Genomic DNA, 19,859 nt, shown 5'->3' with positions numbered 1-19,859 from the left:
CAGTCGGTTGAGTGTCCGGCTTCGGCTCAGGTCATGATCTCACAGTTCGTGAGTTCGAGCCCCGCGTCAGGCTCTGTGCTGACAGCTCAGAGCCTGGAGCCTGCTTCAAATTCTATGTCTCCCTCTCTCTCTCACCCTCCTCTGTTCATGCTCTGTCTCTGTCTCAAAAATAAATAAACGTTAAAAAAAAAACAATTAAAAAAAATAAAAAACTGTTATTAATAAAATCAGAAAGTACTATGATAGTTTTGTTTGGTGACACATGAGAGCTACCGTATGGTGAACACAGCATAAGGTATAGGTAAGTTGAATCACTATGTTGTACACCTAAAACTAATGTAACATCGTGTATCAACTACACGCAAATTTAAAAAAAAATAATAAAAAAAGGAAAAAAAGAAAATCATAAGAAAGAAAATACATTTACAGTACTGTAACTACTGAAAAAAAATTGGCATGTAAGTAGACCCGTGCAGTTCAAACCCATGTTGTTCAGGTGTTAACTGTAGTGCCTTCCACTTTCTACCACTTGTTACACTGCCACTCAAACTTTGCATTTAACAAAAGAACCAAACTTCTCTAAATATCCCTAGTTAGAATGATTAAGTTGTCGATTTTTTACTGGCCCCCTCAGAAAGCATTATGGTGCCATGAAATGGGAACTAAGAAAACTGATTAAACCAAGATACCTGTCCCAACAAGCTAAGTGACTCCATATCAGGTACCAACTGGAAAGACTGTACAAGATAATATTTAATGAAAGAGTAACTTAAAATTCTGGTTTGGAAGTCTCCAAAAGTATCAAATGATATCATCAAAAACTCTACAAAGACACATAAATCACTGTAAATTCAGCAAACAGGGCTTTAGCCATCTGAAATGCAACTGAAAAGATATATATGGAAAAGGGATCTAAAGTTTCTTCCCCAACTATTAGAATCTTTATGCCAGTTACTCAGAATTACTAGATTTTTTTTTTCCATTAAAGGGGATCATTTTAAAAGAATAAGGAGAGTATCTATTACTATTCTTAAAATTATAATTATTCCTGGTGACATGGTTTCATATCACATTTTCTTAATTTTTTCATAAATGAAATCCATTTATATTCTATAAGTTTTAGGAAAAAATATAAGAAGAAATAAAATAAGGTAGCTTTATAAACAGGATTATAACTTATAGCTCTACGCTGACTTTCAATGATTTATACATGGTTCTGTTTTTATGGGGTAATTTTTAGTGCAAGAATTTAGCAGATCAGTTTTAGCAAGCAAAAACCATCTCAACAGCTAGAACATTGAAATATTTAATCCCCATAAAACTATTGGATACAATGGTGCTGCAAACAAACCTCAAAATCAGAATTATAGCAAGGCACAGTACATTTTCAAATAAAATAACAAATATGCTTTGCAAAATGATCGTAAAATGTTAGTTGGATATTTTCAGTGGTACATATATGATTACACTTATCTGAAGGAGAAAAAGGCAAGAAAACTAGCATTGTTTTCCACCTGTAACAACACTTTAAATACAACAAAAAGTTTCTCCCCCACCCTTGCATGTCAGCAAAGTTTAACCTAATAAATGGGAAATTACCTGAAGTGGTTAACATTCAAGGGTAGAATTAACGCACACGTGTATCCATAGCTTCACGTCATATAAGTCTGTCTGCACCCCACACCATGACAGCCAAGGACAAATGCAGCACCAAGAAACAGCACAGAGCAAAAAGCAGAGCGACAAAGAGCAGAAAAAAGGAAACTTCAGTCATTGAGACAAGTTCATCAGATGAAGCACAGGAATTAGACTTAGGATTCATTTTAAAGAAAAGCTTGAGATATTAACAATAACAACAACAACAAAAAAGAAAAACAACACAAAAAGAAGGATGTGCAACACACATATATTTGCTCAATGTGCTACTTGAATTGCGCTTATTTCCAGCTTCAGAGGACAGAGGTTATGCCCAAGGCTTTGTTTGTAAAAGTAGCTTCAGACATTTCTCAGATTTTAAAAATTGTCATTTAAAATAATGACTGTGCAAAGAGAATACTTTTTCTCATGGTATGACTTATTTTCTTCCCTATTTACTATGTATAATTTCAAATTCTCAATAAATACTTTCCACGTAATGAGAAAAAGTATCTGCAAGTTGTGTCACCTAACATTCAAGTTCCTCAGTTCACAATTTCTACAGTTACAGCATATACTTTCCCAAATCAAGGATGAAGAAATACAAAGCAGCACTGTGCTAGAGCCTTCTACACAGCACTTCGAAGAGAATGCTATACTACAGGAAATAAAAAGAAGCGATCTGCAATCAGAGGACTAATTTCTTCCCTTATTTCTAGAGTATTTTTAAAGTACTCATATTGCACAAACTCAAGAAAGGAGGGAAAAGCTTTTTAAAAAGGGAAAGACTTAACAAGAGAGTAAGTGAAGGGTTAGTAAAATCCAGATTTTAGTACCTGTGCTAAAGTGATTATCAGTGGAATCAAGCCTGATTAAATCTCTGACGAAGACTGTGTGCTCCCCATTGTTAGCATCATTAGAACTATCCACGCTACCGTGGCTCACCGTGTCCCCATCACTTCCACCTGTCGCATTCTGAGGAGCTAAAGATAAGGACAATAGCAGTTCAATAACTCATGCACTGATAATCTCTGAAACTAAACATGAATGCCCCACAATTCATTTACAGTTGCAGAACACTTTCTAAATTTGTGGGGGGGAAATAATAATGTAACCTCTACCTTTAGTTGCATGTGAAAATATCAACCAGAATTTCATTTACGTTTCCTACTTCATACTCTTAAAAACTCATATGCTTATAAAGCTTATGGTTCAGCAAGAGAGTATCTTTCCAATCACACGTATTACCTGATATTGAGGAGACCTGTGACTTTTGCACAGTCTTTTTAAGCGGCTGCCTAAATTGTGCCAAGCCACGTACCACATTCCGTACCTTCATCCATAAGAAGATACCACTGCGGGTACTGCTAGGCCACGGGCTCTCCAAAACTACCTAAAGGTAAAACAAAGGTTAAAAATAATTATTAGGAGCACTTGATTTATTAAACAGATACATACATATATAATATATACATAAATAACTATAGCCCAAACCTCTATAAAAGAAATTTCATGAATAATAAAAGGTACAAAAATGTATCGTCTTAATTAAGCAGCGTATGTTGTCTAATGTTAGTCCTACTTACCTTATTATAATAACCATAAGTAATAGCATTTGGCTTTATCTTAGCAGTTTTCATTTCAAATAAGACTCTCACTGCTAAAACAGGATGAGCCCAAAGTCCACAAAGCTGCATTACTACTCGATAGCACACCTAACAGAAAATAACATCAAAGCATTAGTAGTTGGCATATCAGTCTATCTATGACTTGCAGAAGATTTTTAAATTACTCAATTCTTCTTATCAGAGTCATTAAGCACTACTTTACCCTTTTTTCTGAGTCTCAGTAAATTGTTTCTGAAGCCTACTCATTAATGAAAGTACCAGTGTTATTAACTATTTCACATAAGATCTAGAAGATCGTTTCAGTAACGAAGTTTACGCAAAGAGAATGACTACTAGTCCCCATAATTTGAGAAGGAATGCATTTTTAAAATCTAATATGATTAAAATAACTCTCTCACAAATCATGTTTTATATTCTGTGCTAAAGGAATTAAAGACATCACCCCCAGAATGCCTACATAACAACAACAAAAGATCTGTAAACCCATGTCTTGGAAAAGTAAGAGAAGAAACTTTAAAACACTGTCATCTGATTAGCAAAGGCTTTTCTGAGAATATGTGTTTACTGAGGAGGGCTTGTTCTGATCACAAGAGGACCAGTGAATTGGAAATTCCTAAAAGTTAGAATCTCACATATTAGAAGACTACAAGAGAAACCATGAAAAATGAAATGGGGATCTCAAAGGTTCCTGGCAAAGAGGTGAGCCAGTTTACAGGAACAGCGACAGCGCAGCCACAAACTATGTTACAGCTTAGTCTGAGAATAAGGAACTATACATACAGAAGATACTCTTCTTGGTACTTTAGGACAGAGTTGGTAAACAACTACGGGTACCATCAAGCCAAGTTGCTCTCTCAACTAGAGGGGAAAGTAAAACGATTTCAGAAAGGATATTTTAGTTAAGAGAACAGAACAAATGAAATAGACATGAAAAGGCAAGGATCAGAAAGATGTATACTTGAAGCTAAAAATGGAGAGTATAATTTAGAAGCAGAAGGAGGTCAGGAACTGTTAGACTAGGTTAAAGAAGTGTTAGGGAACTGGGAATCAAGGACAACTGAAGGAAGTAGGTAAGATGTGTGAAGGGAGGAAAAAGAATGGGGTACAAGAGGGTTCTTCAAATATCTGAAGAGTAAACAGTTTGAAAATTTTCCAAAAAAGCCACAGGGAAGGAGTAAACCATTTGTATAATTTCAAAAATAATAATAATAATAATAAGGAGGTGGAACTGAGCTCAACAAAACACATACACATTTCCTAATAATTAGACTCAATTCAAATATAGGCAGGATCCCATGTTACAGACTTTATACAGAGCATCTCAGCTTCAGATTCAAGTTGTACTAAAATGTCTTAAAATCCTATCAATTCTTAAGATTCTGTGAGCCATAAAGTAGTAAGTCACTTTCTATGTCAAATTGGTTTTCTACAACCATTCTAGACAATGAATTTATTCTGAAGTCTGGAAAGTATTCCCCAACCTTCCAGTTTTACCTGCATAAGAGATAAGAGCCAGGGACCAAACTAAAGAAACAGTAATAATACAGAGACACAATTTTTCCAATGCAGTATGTTGTTGCCTGTAACATATCTTTTCGATACCTGTAATAGATAAAAGATAACCACACACTCTTTGCTACTCCTCCCACTGAGAGGTCTATGTCCCTACCCTTGAACTGAGGGAGAAGAGCTTCTGAGACTACATGACCAATAGAATATGACTAAAGGGACACTGTACTAGTTTCCTGGCTTAAGTCTTAAGAAACTGTCAGTTTCCACTTCCTCTCTCTTGAAACAAATGCTCTTCCAGCTCTAAGCTATCATGGAAAAAGCCCAAGTACCACAGAGGGAGGTCCTGAGCCTACAGAGAGGGAGAGGGGTCCATCTGAGCCCAGCGTCACAATCACTCTTGCCAAGGCACCTGGCTGGTATCTGAGTTCAGCTGTCTTGATCCCTCCAGACCAGATCAACTAGCAACTATTATCAAGTGATCCCAGTTAATGCGATGAGAAGCATTGAAAAATCATCCAGAATCCTTTCTGGATTCTCGGCAAAAAAAAATAATAAATAAATAAATAATAATAATAATAATTAATGAAATCACTGGTTTAAGCCACTAAGTTCTGGGAGGGTTTGTTACTCAGCAATGTACTACAATATTGGGTGAACAGACTGATAAGACAGTGTAGGAATATGTTTGACACAAATATTTCATTTTCATTAAAAATTCTAGGGGTGCCTGGGTGGTTCAGTCAGTTAAGGGTCTGACTCTTGACCTCAGCTCAGGTCATGATCTCGCATTTTGTGGGTTCAGGTCCCACCTCGGGCTTTGTGCTGGCAGTGCAGAGCCTGCTTAGGATTCTGTCTCCCTCTCTCTCTGTCACTCCCCTGACTTCAGCTTAGGTCATGATCTCACAGCTTGTGAGTTTGAGCCCCGCATCAGACTCTGTGCTGACAGCTTGGAGCCTGGAGCCCGCTTCAGATTCTGTGTCTCCCTCTCTCTCACCCCTCACCGCTAGTGCTCCGTCTCTCTCTCTCTCTCTCTCTCTCTCTCTCAAAAATAAGGAAACATTAAAAATTTTTTTTATTCTGTAAATAGTATTAAAAGCAAAATGCATTACACATTGTAATTTCGTCTATGTGGCATGTGCTATTTCTTGATCTTCTAAGAGTTTTATTTTAAAATCCAAACATAACATGTAGCACACAAAGCCGTCAAATTAAAACATAAAGTATATGAATGAGACAGTGGGTTCTAATGAAATAGACCTAAAACTCGAAACTACTTAACTGGGCAGTCTTATGTATAAGTTTGTCATTTCATTTAAGTTTCAAATTACTCTCTTTATAAAATGTAGCTAATATATAAATTGCCTCACAGAGTTGCTGGGAATACCAAAGGAAAAAATGTATGTGACAATACTGTGAAAACTAAATATGCTATTCCATATATAATCAATAAACAGATAAAATGTATGAAATATACCTAGCAAATATATATTCTTAAGTTTTAAAATAAACATTTCTTTCTTCTAGTTGTGGAGAGGTAATGACTTCAGGGCACTAAAAAAAAATCTGTCAATGTAACTTGTTAGAAGTAGGAATACAACAAATTAAGCTCCAAATTTTAAACTTCTTACCACAGTGTTTATTAGGGAAATCATCTGAAAAAAATTTTTAGTCTACTAGTCATAATTGTTGCATGTCAGAAAACAAGAGAAGATAATTATTTGTACCAAAGACTACCAGTGAACTTTAATACCTATAGAGGAAAATACTTTTCAGGCAATTTATGATATGTGTTATGAACTTGTAATTTATCAAGTACTGTAGTTTGAATTTAGAGTGCAGTAACAATTCAGAGAGCATACTTTAAAACACTTTAAAAATATTTGGTCTTTCACAAGTTAAAACACATCTTAAAACACATTTTAGATAGAAAACTCTATTAGAACAAATTTTTTAAAACACTAAAGTGCATAAAGTACGAAACACTCTGATCAAGCACTTTTAATTTCCAAAGTTTTATTAACGGATGAAAGAAAATGTAACCAAACGTGAGAATGGATACTTTATTATTTGTTTTATAATTTTTATTTTAAAAGGTTTTATAACATACACTTGATAGAGAAAAATGAGTTTTAGTGTACCCACAAGCATTATCAAATCTTCATATTATACATGCTATATTCATTTAAGATCTTTTTTAAGAAGAAAGGCTATAGAATTATTGCTGAAGCCTATGATGCACCTTCTCTTCAATCCCATTTCTCTTCTATCCCCCTGTGCTCTTTCCCCTCAGATACCCATTACTCTGAATTTTTATTTCAACCTTGCTTTAAATCCTAATCTGGTTCTAAATATCATTTACAGTTATTTTAACACCAAATGTTATTTTTAGAGGGAAAAACAGCAAAGAAAAAGGCTAAATAAGCGATTTAGTTTCTTCAACCATTAACTGGATAATATCACGACCTATCTCTTAGGATGGCTCTAAAGCTTTAGAGAGATGGTGTCTATAAAACCTTTAGCATATCATTCACTCAGTGCTTAGACTATAAGCCAGGCACTATTCTAGGCACAATCTGTCCATTAATTGATTTAGCCCTCAAGTTATCCTTATAAAGATGGTACCAACTATAATTGTCTACATCAGTGGGGCAATTTGGACCTCCAGAGAACATCTGGCAATGTCTGCAGACATTCTGATTGCCACATAGGAGAAGGGAGGGTGCTACTGGTAACCAGTATGCAGAGGCCAGGGATGCTGGTAAACATCCTGCAATGCACACAACAGGCCCACAATAAATAATCATGTGGACCAAAATGTCAACAGTGCCACATTTTCAGATACATAATGTGAAACAACAGGTTATATAACTCATCCTAGGACATAGAGCCTAAGTGGACAGCCACTTACTAAAAGTCTATTTTGTATTTACTTTCTAATAAAGTTATACTAAGAATAAAATGAAGTCAATATTAATTTCTATTTATAAGGTGCAACCAACCTGACTTAACTAAGGCAGTCTCTGCTTCATTCCAAACCAATAATTTTTAAACAAATGTACTTAAAAATAAATAATAAGTACTAGCTCTATGAAACAAATAACTTTACCTTTGTTGCTTAATGAAAATACTTGAGAGCACTTTAAAGTGGCCAAGACCTAGTTTTCTTAAATATACAAAAATATGTCTTAGTAATCATGACTCAGTTTATTATACTTGCCTCATCTAGTGGATCCACATCTGTTTTCCTCATCTTAATAAGTACATCATATGCCTGCTGAAGTGCTCTGACCTTAGGATGAGAAACTCTAACATAGGCTGGGAGACAAATAAACCATAAGCTGTAACAATGACTGAAGAGACACTTGGCCCATTGTGGTGGATTTGTGTAACATCTCTTCGCCAACTTATGAGCCGTTTTTATCTCCTAGAAAGAGAATAAATAAAACATTATGGTATTTGGGGCACCTGGCTGGCTCAGTCGGTAGGGCATGCGACTCCTGATCTCTGGGTCATGGGTTCAAGCCCCATCTTGGGAGTAGGGATTACTTACCAAAAAAAGCTTACAAGAAAACCCAGTATGGTATTTATTAAAATCCATTAGGGTGGGGAGAAAAGTGAGAAGAGAAGAATGTAATGTAAAACTGGACTCTAAAATCAAGCATTTCACCGTTTTACTTTCATGAGTGGCTTCCTACTTAGTACAACATGGTTCCTCAACATTCGTCTATAGAAGCACTTTATATTTCACAGTAACTATTTGCTGGCAAGCAAGACTTTCCTAATAGACTAGAAATCCCTTAAAAGCAGGGATCATTCATATTTTTATAATATAATGGCTAGTTAGTTGCCCTTCACATAGAAGGCACTCCTATGTTTAATGAAAGAGATTTAACCATTCAGAGCTTGTAGGTTCATCAATGGCATTCTTAAAAAGTGACAGTCTTTCTACCATTCTCCCAACTAAAATGTTTGACAGATAACTCAGTCTATTTCCTACCAAGATTTCCTTCTACCCTCCCTCACCACAGTCTTTAATTCTTTCATTGACTGATTCCTTAAAAAGACATATGCCATTGCAGGCAACATAGTCTGACAAGATCACAGACCTTCCTACCCAACAGTCTGATACTGATGTTTTCTTACTTCTGATTTTCATTCTGATTTAGGTGGAAAAGAGTAGGCATCAAAACCACCTGCTGAGCTTTAATCTAACTATATACTCCCAGAAACTACAGAGCCTTCCAGGTATATTAGACGACCACTATGTGCCTTGCACTAAAAACCCCTCTCCTGTGGTTTGTTCTAAATAAAAATGCCTGGTGCATTAATTTTTTTATAAGCTCTATTTCTATTAGGCTTGAAGATATATTTAAAAATAAAGTCCCTTGTTTTTCTATAATAGGAAGGTCTTTCTTTTCCAGCTAGCCTTGGGGACAAAAATTCTGATGAAAATGAGATTTAAAGATTTAGTAACCAAATGCTCCCATTTTAAAAACTGGCTTTTATTAAGCTGATAAAAGCAAACAACAACAACAACAACAACAACAACTTCCCTTCAGACATTGAGAGAAATGTGTATTGTATGATATTAAGGAACACCTCAGGTTACCTCTAGGATTTGGGGGGCTGTATATGAATTGGTAAAACCTGAACTAAAAACTTCATTCTCAAGTTTTCCATGTTTTGTAGACCACAACGTCAATAAATGTTTCATTTTAACTCACACCTAATCACAGAATGACTCTTTCCACCTAAATCAGATATGGTATTAAAGCAAGATGTCTAGCTTGCTCTAAATTAGCTCCCTTTCACTCCCTTTAAATGTAGTATTTGGCATAGAGTATATTTACATTAACCACAAGGGATCTGAAAGTTGAAATTACACTGAGATACCACTTCACACACTAGGATGGTTATAAAGACAGATAATAACAAGAATTGACAAGGATGTGGCACAACTGGAACCCATATACACTGCTGGGAGGAATTTAAAATGTTATATCCATTTTGGAAAACAGTCCGACAGTAAGGTTATACATAGAGTTACCATATGACACAGCAATTCTACTTCTAGGCATTTACCCAAGAGAAATGAAAACACATATCCTCACAAACACACACAAATGTTCACAGCAACACTATGCATAACAGCCATAAATAGGAACCACTCACATGTACAAGAATGAATAAATAAAATGTGCTACATATCCATACAATGGAATATTCAGCAATAAAAATATGCTGCAAAGTGGATGAGCCTTAAAAACATTACACTGTGTGAAAGAAGCTAGAAACAAAAGACTACATATTGTATAATAATTCCATTTATATGATATGCCCAGAATAGGCAAGACTATAGGCACAGAAAATAGATCGGTGGTTGCCTAGGGCTGCGGGGAATGGATGGGAGGGTTAACAGGTAAGGGGCACAGGCTTTCTTCTTGGGGCGATGAAAATGTTCTAGAATTGACTGTGGTGGTGGTTGCTCAACCCTGTGAGCACAGTAAAAGCCACTGAGCATACTCTAAATGGGTGAATTGTGTGGTATGTGAATTATATCTCAATAAGGTTCTTTTTTAAAAAGTATATTTGGTTCCCAAAGATTCTCTTAAAGCATAAATATAAGCACTCAAAAACCTCAGCCACAATAGAAGTAGGGTTGCAAAACATCTAGCTGACTTCATTAACAATCATAGTGGGTCTTCAAATGTTTGCCATGTGTGATCATTTTAAACTATGAGCTGCATATCACATATACATATTTTACATTTTAAATTAACATGTATTAGATAAAGAATATCTGACCTGTTTAGTTCTCTTAGCCATGAGAGCTGGACTGTTTGTAATGCTATTCCCAGTAGGGTGTCTACTAAAACAAAATTTCAACTCCTGTGGTCTGTCAAAAAGCTTAAGGTCCAGTCTTGGAAAGTATTTGTAACTAAAATAAAAAGCAAAAATAGAGCTGCTGATATAAAATACATTAATTCTTCACATTATTCCAGAATTTAGGTGAGTATTTCTAAATCTTAAATAGTACCCAATATTATTCACCACAATCCAGAGATAGAAAAATAATTATTTTTCAAAAATGTAAGATGTAATAATAAGATACACAGACTACCTACATGGAAACTTTGGCCTCCTCCCCACCCTATTCATTATTTTCAACCAATCCCTAGACAACAGAAAACCCTGATCTCTTACTTGACAGAGGTTAATAACTTTCAACAGAATCCATGTGTTTAATTATAATTCATATTAAAAGTAACATTTAGTATACCTGGCAATTTTGTTTTCCTTCATAAAATTATCTTGGCATGGGTATTTACAAGAAAAAAATCCGTAAGATTTTTATTTTAGGGACATACCAGAATTCCACCATTCTTTATTGTTGGACATTTTTAGGTTATTTCTGAATTTTTGCAATTAATATTTGTGTATTTATACCTTTGTATTTTTGCTATGGTCAATGTTTATCAATAAAATTAAAATTATTATAGTCACTATCAAATTATTTCAAGAAAGGTTATAGTTCCATACAGTCTTACACTTTAAATAGTAGCACAACCTATTCTCAATCTGACAGGTTAAAAATGCTTCTACTCACCATTTTGGTTTGCATTTCTTTCAATACTAGAGAAGCTTAATATATTTTCACATTGATTATTGGGATTTCTTCTTGGAAATTGCCTACCTATTGCCTTTGGCCAATTTTCTTCTGGGAGATATTGCCCTTCCCTATTTGATTCACCTTGTTTGTCAATACATGGATTCCAATGTATAGTGATTAAAACAAAGGAAAAAAAAATCTATAATTAACATGCAACCAAAATAGTACTTCTTCATGAAGCCACTAAATTCCAGATATGTACTCTTCATTCTTATGCAGTCCTGGTAAGATATTAATTCCATATTTTTGGAAGACAATTATTTTATACTCCGTTTGCCTCAGATATTCTTTTAGGAATGCAGCCTAAGGAAAAAACTATGTATATACACAAGGATATAAAGAACCAGGAAAAAAAAAAAAATCCACAAGAGACTAAACAAATCACAATAAATGCATGCAATATGGTCATTCAAAATGATATGGCACAAAAATATTTGTTAGCATGGAAATATGTCCAGACCACTAAAGGCAGACACAAGTTACAAAGAATATGTACAATATGAACTCATATTTGTTTTAATATAGTAAATGCAAATTTATGCACAAAAACAGGAAAGATATACATACAGTTGTTAAGAGACATTAAGCATGGTGCTTAAATGATATGCTAGCTTTCTTTTTTGGTTTGATAATTCTAAGTTTGTTAAACTGTGTATTATCATAATTATAACAACAAATAACAAATATATTTTAATTTCTTAAAAGGTTCCCATCCAAATCCTATTCTTCAAGTTGTTTTCTGTTTTGTTTTTGTTTTTGTTTTTTGTAGTTAATACAGGGTTATATCAGTTTCAGGCATATAATATAATGATTTAACACTGCCATATATCATCCAGTGCTCATCACGACAAGTGCAGTCTTTAATCCCCATCACCTGTTTTAATAAATAATGATTCCTGGCCCTCTACTTTTAAGTTTTCTCTGTATCTTACTAATGCATAAGAATTTCAGTCTTTACATTGATAAAAAAAAAACCCAAACATAGGAGAAACCTCACAAAAGTAAATTTATTCTTCTCCAGAAATGAAATTTTTGAAGACACATTTGGCTTCCCTTCGAAAAAGTCTGTCCAATTCTTAAATTACAATACCTCATAACATCTTCATGTAATATTCATATCTGTTAGTTCACTGAATAAATTATTTTTTGAAAATGACTCTCACAAATGACTAATATACATATCTACTAACAGTCACAAAAGATCAAAATAAATTATTAAAACTGAACACAAAGAGCATTAAAAAAAATTCTTGCTACCTGTACTTTGGTGACAGATCCTTTCCATCATCAGGAGGTGGCTCTGGTGGCATTATGAATACAGTGTGCTCACTTTTCTGTGAATCATCTAGCTCTATCAATTTGGTATCTTCAGCTAAATCAAAATCAACCTGAAAATAATTATTTTCTCCAATTAATCTGCATTCAAGCAATATCTAGTTCTGAAATTTTAAAACTCAAGAAAATATACCTTATCTGTTTTCTCTGTGCCTTTATCAGGAAACAACTACAAAAGAAGAAAAGAATTCTTGGTGAAAATGTTTACTGGGAATATATTAGAGATGGTCTTAAATTCTTAAATAAAAAAACTTCTTTTTTAATACTGGACAGATAGGGGCACCTGGATGGCTCAGTCAGTTAAATGTCCGTCTTCAGCTCAGGTCATGATCTCACAGTTCGTGAGTTCAAGTCCTGCGTCAGGCTCTGTGCTGACAGCTCAAAGCCTGGAGCCCGCTTCAGATTCTGTGTCTCCCTGTCTCTCTGCCCCTCCCCTACTTGTGCTCTACCTCTCTCTCTCTCTCTCTCTCTCTCAAAAATAAATGTTAAAAGATTTTTTTTAAAAAATACTGGACAGACAGAAGACACTTCACAATATATTTAGGGGGCCCTATACTATCAGGTTAACATATGATATTTTTCTATTAGGATAGAAACAATTTATTTTGAATAGTTTTTTCATAAATCCTTCTTCACAAGCAAAAAAAGGCCAATCACAGGGGGAATCTGGCTTCTCAAATCAAAAATTTCATTGTTATTAAAATCCCTGCATTAGAGATTGATATAATCTAAGCTTCCCTCTAACTTGATGATGTTAGACTACCCATTCTATACGTAAACAAAAACATTGAATAGTTTTAATCTTATCCCCAGAGTTTCAGATCACATTGATAGAATGGGAAAAAAAACATTCAAGTCCTCTAAGGAGACTACAAAAAGTGTAATATCATATATAATACTCTACCTTTTTTAGATACATTCTCAAATTTTTTCATGATATACGGTTTACATATAAAATCAGCCCCAAGATCCATTTAGCAAAAACAAAAATCTGGTTAAAAATGAGAGGAAAAAAATGGGAGTCATCACTGTGAAGAATCAACTTGAATCTCCTTAGGATGGGTAAGTAAAACTTTGATATTTAACATATTTCAAATATGCTTCCTTAAAACAAAAAACATATATTTAGCAAAAGAATCTGCAACAACTTTATTAAAACAAAAAAAACACAAGAGTTACATTACCCTAAACTTTCTTAATGAACTACTAAATCTTATATCTTACTTAGATAAATAAAAATGTAAGATTTAGGAGGTTCAGCGAAATGTTCTTAGTACTTACTAGTTATAAAACCAAAGTGAGATTCAAGAAGAATTAGCTATGTCTGGTGGAAACTAAATATCACAAAGGAAAATTATTCTTAATATTAAGCCTAGAACTGGACACCTGCACACAATTGCACATGTGTGCGTGCACACACACACACACACACACACCCCTCTAGAATATCTCCCTCAGATCATTTGAGCTAATAATAATAATGATGATTATACAGGCAACCAAACTGTTTTTCTTTTAACACTTATATACAGGAAAAACTTTTACCTTTTCTATGCAGTCATCAAAAAATGCCAATCCAGTATCTTTATCACTTACAAAACTACATTCTTCAATGAAACGAATAAAAATCTGTGTTTTGGATAAATTGGTGTAGAATTTTGTATAGGCACGATCTCGACTTTTTAAAAATCCTGAAAAAATCAAAGCCACAATTAAATTCAAAACTTAAAGTGGAACTAGATGTCACACAAAATATTATTTTAAACTTGTACATATATCCATGTTTATAGAAGCTTTTAGTAACCATATTCTAGTAACTGTAGCTCTTTCTGCCTAATTCAACCATAAAACACTTAAGTATCATTAATCTTTTCACTGAAATCTGAATCTGCTATAAGGAATCTTTAGCCCTACAGCTCTCAAATAGAAATTTCTCTCATACTCTGCATAGTCTTGAGTGACAAAGGTCAAATGTCCTTCCTCTGCAATGCCACCAGACAACTCCTGTAACAGCCTGTAAACATTTCTGCTCAGTTGACAGTACAGTCATCTACTGACTTCAGGGACACTCTCTTTCATTCACTGAGGACTAGGGCACCTAATTCCAGGTCTTCTCTTCTCTAGCTCCTACCATGATCATTCTTCAACATCCATAAGTACAAACCATCCAACACTTTAATGAGTTCTTAATGCCTTAAATTTCAATGATCTATGTTCTATACCCCTCAGTCACCAACTTCCACACAGTCACGCACTCCTGGGACTTTTCTTGCTAACATTCAAAACAGCTGACTCCCAAATCTAATTTACACATATATATTACTCTCTGCCCATTACCGTTGTCTGATTTCCTTATTTAAGTACTCCTACCAAGCATGGGGGGCAGGAGGAAAGGCTGTTCAAGTCTACAATCATTCATATCCTTTTCCATTCTACCTATACCCTCCTGTCTTCACTTCTCTCCTTACTCAACATTGATTCCATGTCTACCATTTCAATTACTTTCTTATCAACACTCTCAATTCTGTTGTCCTTTTGTCTTTTTTGTTAAACTCATCTAGTATCACTTAGCCCTGGAGGAATGAATTGCCTGCTTTCTCTGGATCTACAACAATGTAACTGAGCACAAATTAAAAGGAGGAGGGGGGAATTCTACAACTAGGCTGATCAGAACCACTTATACTTTCATCTGTGACTACCAACCCTTCTAAATTTCTGGAATCAACTTAATTTCCCTTTACCCATGTTTTCTACAACTATTTCCAATTTTTTAATTCTCTCCTATCATGTTCCCTCCTCCATCATACCTTATATATACCTTATATCACAGAGAAAATGAAAATCATTAAGAGAATTACTGTTATTATCTCACTACAAAATCTATGACTTTCTGCAGCTACCATTTACTCCTTCCCCCCCCCCCTTTTTTTTTTTTTACAATGAATATGTCCCTCTTACCTAAGGCCAAACCCACCATATGAGCCTGGGGTTCCAGTCCTTCAGTGTTCTCAGGACAATTTCCCCTCTGTATTAGCTATGTCAGCATACTCAAGGCTCTCTCACTTTAAAACAAAGTTTCCTTAACAAATAGATCCTTCCTCTTTCTGCTATTTCCCTTCTCAATAAAAGGCACGACCATCCATCTGCTCGGTTGACAAAGACAAAAATCTCAAAGTTGCTCTTGACACCTCCCTCTATCTTACATCCTATATTCAATCACCAAGTTCTATTCAATCTACCTCAATCACTCCTCACTCTTCTATTCACACTACCCTCAAGTAAACCAGGTCACTCCCACTGATCACTTGGAGCAATGTGATAACCAACTAACTAGCAGATCCATACTTTGGATGTTTCCAATTCAATCTCTGCATAGAAGTCAAAGGAAAAACAATTAAATACTGATCTTTTAAAAATGCAAATCTGGGGCATCTGGGTGGCTCAGTAGGTTGAACGTCTGACTTCAGTTCAGGTCATGATCTCACGGATTGTGAGTTTGACACCTGCGTCAAGCTCTCTGCTGTCAGCACGGAGCCCTGCTTTGGGTCCTCTGTCTCCCCCTCTCTCTGAGCGCACGTGCACTCTCTCTCTCCCTCCCTCTCTCTCTCTCTCTCAACAATAAACCTTTAAAAAAATTAAAAATGCAAATCTTATCCTATTACCTACGTAAATAGCCTTCACTGGCTTCCAATTACTCTTAAGGACTGAAACCCTTCAATGGTCCTAAAAGATCCTACATGATTTGGCTCACACCCACCATTTTCAGGCATGATTTTTGAGCCACTTTTCCCCTCCAGCCTTTCTTTCTTTCTTTGATGCTTCAGGACATTCCACATGCTGTGGTCCTCACACCATCCCCTTGACATACTAATTAGTTGAGAAATGCTTAAATAAAATAGAAATAAATTAAATAAATTATTCTTGACAAGTAGTAACAAAAAGTCTTTTTTTTCTTCTAATGGATCTAGGCAACGATTAGCAAAAGCTATTAAAATAATTACATGAAAGGCTGATGGGAAAACTATAATGAATTAATGAAGCTGACAACATTTAAATACACTGATCAATCCTAGGAGCACTAAAAATGGGACAACCAGATATGCATGTGGGTTGTAATAGGAAGTAGTGTTTTTGGCATTGCTTGTCAAGAAAATTGAACCTGAATCTAATCGAGCTCTAGAACAGCACTGTTTAATTTAGTAACCACTACCTACACGTGACAATTTAGCACTTGAAATGTGATTGACCCAAACTGAGATGTGCTGTAAACATAAAACACATGCTGACTTCAAAGCCTTGGTATAGGGGGGAAAATGTAAAATATACCATTACAATTTTTAAAATTTAATTACATGTTGAAATACCATTTTGGATATTTTAAGTTACAAAAATATATTATGCAAATTAATTTCCCCTATTACTTAGTTTTTAACTATAGCTACTACAAATTTTTTTTTTTTTTTTTTGAGCGAGCGCACGGAAACAGGGGACAGGGGCAGAGAGAGAATCTTAAGCAGGCTCCAGGCTCAGTGCAGAGCTCAGCTTGGGGCTCAATCCCATGACCTTGGGTTTATAACCTGAGCTAAAATTAAATTGAGCCACCCAAATGCCACAGAAATTTAAAATTATATGTATGGTTCACATTATATATATATTTTTTAACATTTATTTATTTTTGAGAGACAGAGCATGAGCGGGGGAGGGGCAGAGAGAGGGAGACACAGAATCCAAACAGGTTCCAGGCTCTGAGCTGTCAGCACACAGCGCCAACTGCAAGATCAAGCCCTGAGCCGAAAATGGATGCTTAACCAACTGAGCCACCCAGGAGCCTCTCACATTACATTTCTATTGGACAATGTATCTCTTAATCCAACCACAAGTTTACAGGAAATACAGATGATGGAAGACATGTTAAATAACACCATGCAGACACAATCAACCAAAAGCATATATAAATATAGGAAATTCTGAAGAATAACTAAAAGTTTATGCGTCCTATTTAGAATGATGTCCTATTTAGAACCTGGAAAGACAGGGGGAAAGGATGAAATAAAAATGGCAAAATGTTGATTGTGGCCACTGCTGAAGTTGGAAGATGGCTATACAAGAGTACATTATATTATTCTATTTTTATCTACGTTGAGAAAGTATCTCTAATAAAAAGTTAACCTAAAATCCACAGTTAATTCCTGTTCATTTTTCAAGCCCAAGCTTAATTGTTACTTCTTCGGGGAAACTTTCCCTGACTTAGCACTCTCACTATAACCAATATGTTCCTTCACATCACACTTAGTAAAATGTAATTAGTATTTGTGTTATAGTCTAATGGCTATAGCCCTCACGACACTAAATATTATCCTGTTGACAACAAAAGCCTTAGGCATCAGACACTAACTAAATATCTTTCTAAATTCTATTAGTAAGGCCACCCTCCCACTGAGAGGGAGAGGGAGAGACAGGGAGGGAGGGAGGGAGAGGGAGGGGGGGGAGAGAGAGAGAGAGGGAGGAAGGGAGGGAGAACATGAATGAATTAGTGGCCCACTACTGCCTATTACAAATTCCATATTCTTACTGGCATTTAACACCATCCATAATCTGAGCTCTAATCTTATTTTTAGCCTTATCCTTCACAATACCTCTAAAGTTCTTCACTTTGGTCAAACTGTACCAAATATGCTGTTATGGGCTAAACCCTATAATTCTTATATTGTACCCCCTCCAAATTCTTATGTTGAGGTCCTAATCCTCAGTATTTTTAAATGTTACTGTGTTTGTAAATAGGGTCTTTAAAGAAGTAATTAAGTCAAAATGAAGAAATTAGACATGGGCTCTAACCCAATGACTAATGTACTTATAAGAAGAGGAAATATAGACACAGATTCACCCAAAAGGAAGACCATGTGAAGACACAGGGAGAAGACGGCCATCTTTACAAGCCAAAGAGAGAGGCCTCAGAGAAAACCAATCCTGCCAACACACTGATCTTGGACTTTTAGCCCTTAGAATTGTGATAAAATAAATTTCTGTTTGTTTAAACCACCCAATCTATGGTACTTGGTTATGGCAGCCATGGCAAACTAATATACATGCCTTTTACATTTGTTCTTGAGGTTTCTTCCATTCTGTTATTACCATCAATGATACTAGCTGTTATCTTGAGTACTGTAATTTTACTAGTTCCTTCACATACGTTTAATCTTCATAACCACGCATGAAGTAGGTATCACCCCCATTTTATTAATGAAAAAACAGAACCTCAGAAAGGCTTAATAAAGGAGCGTCTGGGTGGCTCAGTCAGTTAAGTGTCCGACTCTTGATTTCAGCTCAGGCCATGGTTTTGCAATTCATGGGATCGAGCCCCACATCAGGCTCAAGCCCCACATCAGGCTCTGTGCTGACAACGTGGAGCCTGCTTGGGATTCTCTCTCCTCTCTCTGCTTCTCCCCTGCTCTCATGTGCTCTCTCACTCTCTCAAAATAAAATAAACATTTAAAAAAAAAAAGGAAGGCTTAATTAATAGCAAAGTAGAAATTTTATTCCAATTTGACTTTTAATGAATATTGTTTTTTAGAAACCCTTTCCTGCTCATCTCCATTTATCTAAATTCTACTCATTCTTCTAAGTCATGCTCCTCCTCCATGAAGTTTTACAAAATATTCATCTGTAAGAATGTTCCCTTTTTATACATTTGGGAAATTCTCACTGAATTATTGTGTAAAATCTGTTCTCTTGAGTACATGTTCTATTTTTAAAAGTATTTTCGATTATTTTCCATTTACTATCCCATAGAGCTAGATTTTAATATTCTTTATATCCCTACATTATAACTAGTCTGACTTGGTAAGTGGTGACTAAATATTTGAGAGGTTATCCTGAAGGAGAGATGATAAAAGACAAAAGATGACTGGAAAAATAGAGATTTTTTTTTAAAGTAACTGCTGAGTAGGGGCACCTGGGTGGCTCAGTCAGTTGAGCATCTGACTTTGGCTCAGGTCGTGATCCCACAGTTCATGGGTTCGAGCCCCACATCAGGCTCACTGCTGTCAGCACAGAGCCTGTTTCAGATCCTCTGTCTCCCT

At 35.4% G+C, this 19,859-nt stretch overlaps 1 protein-coding gene across 7 annotated transcripts in view; it reads right to left on the bottom strand.

The window, feature by feature from the left end:
• Positions 1-19,859, bottom strand: part of DENND4C (DENN domain containing 4C) — a 124,218-nt gene that overhangs the window by 33,033 nt on the left and 71,326 nt on the right. For 4 of the 7 annotated variants that reach the window (XM_045469357.1, XM_045469358.1, XM_045469359.1 and 1 more), the window contains exons 13-20: positions 14,326-14,471; positions 12,914-12,949; positions 12,703-12,833; positions 10,581-10,713; positions 7,993-8,199; positions 3,222-3,350; positions 2,884-3,028; positions 2,472-2,618 (exon numbers count right to left, since the gene is read on the bottom strand). In XM_045469357.1, the coding sequence (XP_045325313.1) occupies positions 2,472-2,618; positions 2,884-3,028; positions 3,222-3,350; positions 7,993-8,199; positions 10,581-10,713; positions 12,703-12,833; positions 12,914-12,949; positions 14,326-14,471 (1,074 nt within the window). The remainder of the gene's footprint in view (positions 1-2,471; positions 2,619-2,883; positions 3,029-3,221; positions 3,351-7,992; positions 8,200-10,580; positions 10,714-12,702; positions 12,834-12,913; positions 12,950-14,325; positions 14,472-19,859) is intronic. The other 3 variants (XM_045469361.1, XM_045469362.1, XM_045469364.1) reach the window with 1 other exon arrangement.

Source organism: Leopardus geoffroyi, chromosome D4 (assembly GCF_018350155.1).
Source record: "Leopardus geoffroyi isolate Oge1 chromosome D4, O.geoffroyi_Oge1_pat1.0, whole genome shotgun sequence".
Classification (NCBI taxonomy): Eukaryota; Metazoa; Chordata; class Mammalia; order Carnivora; family Felidae; genus Leopardus; species Leopardus geoffroyi.
This window is presented reverse-complemented; position numbering and strand designations above follow the sequence as displayed.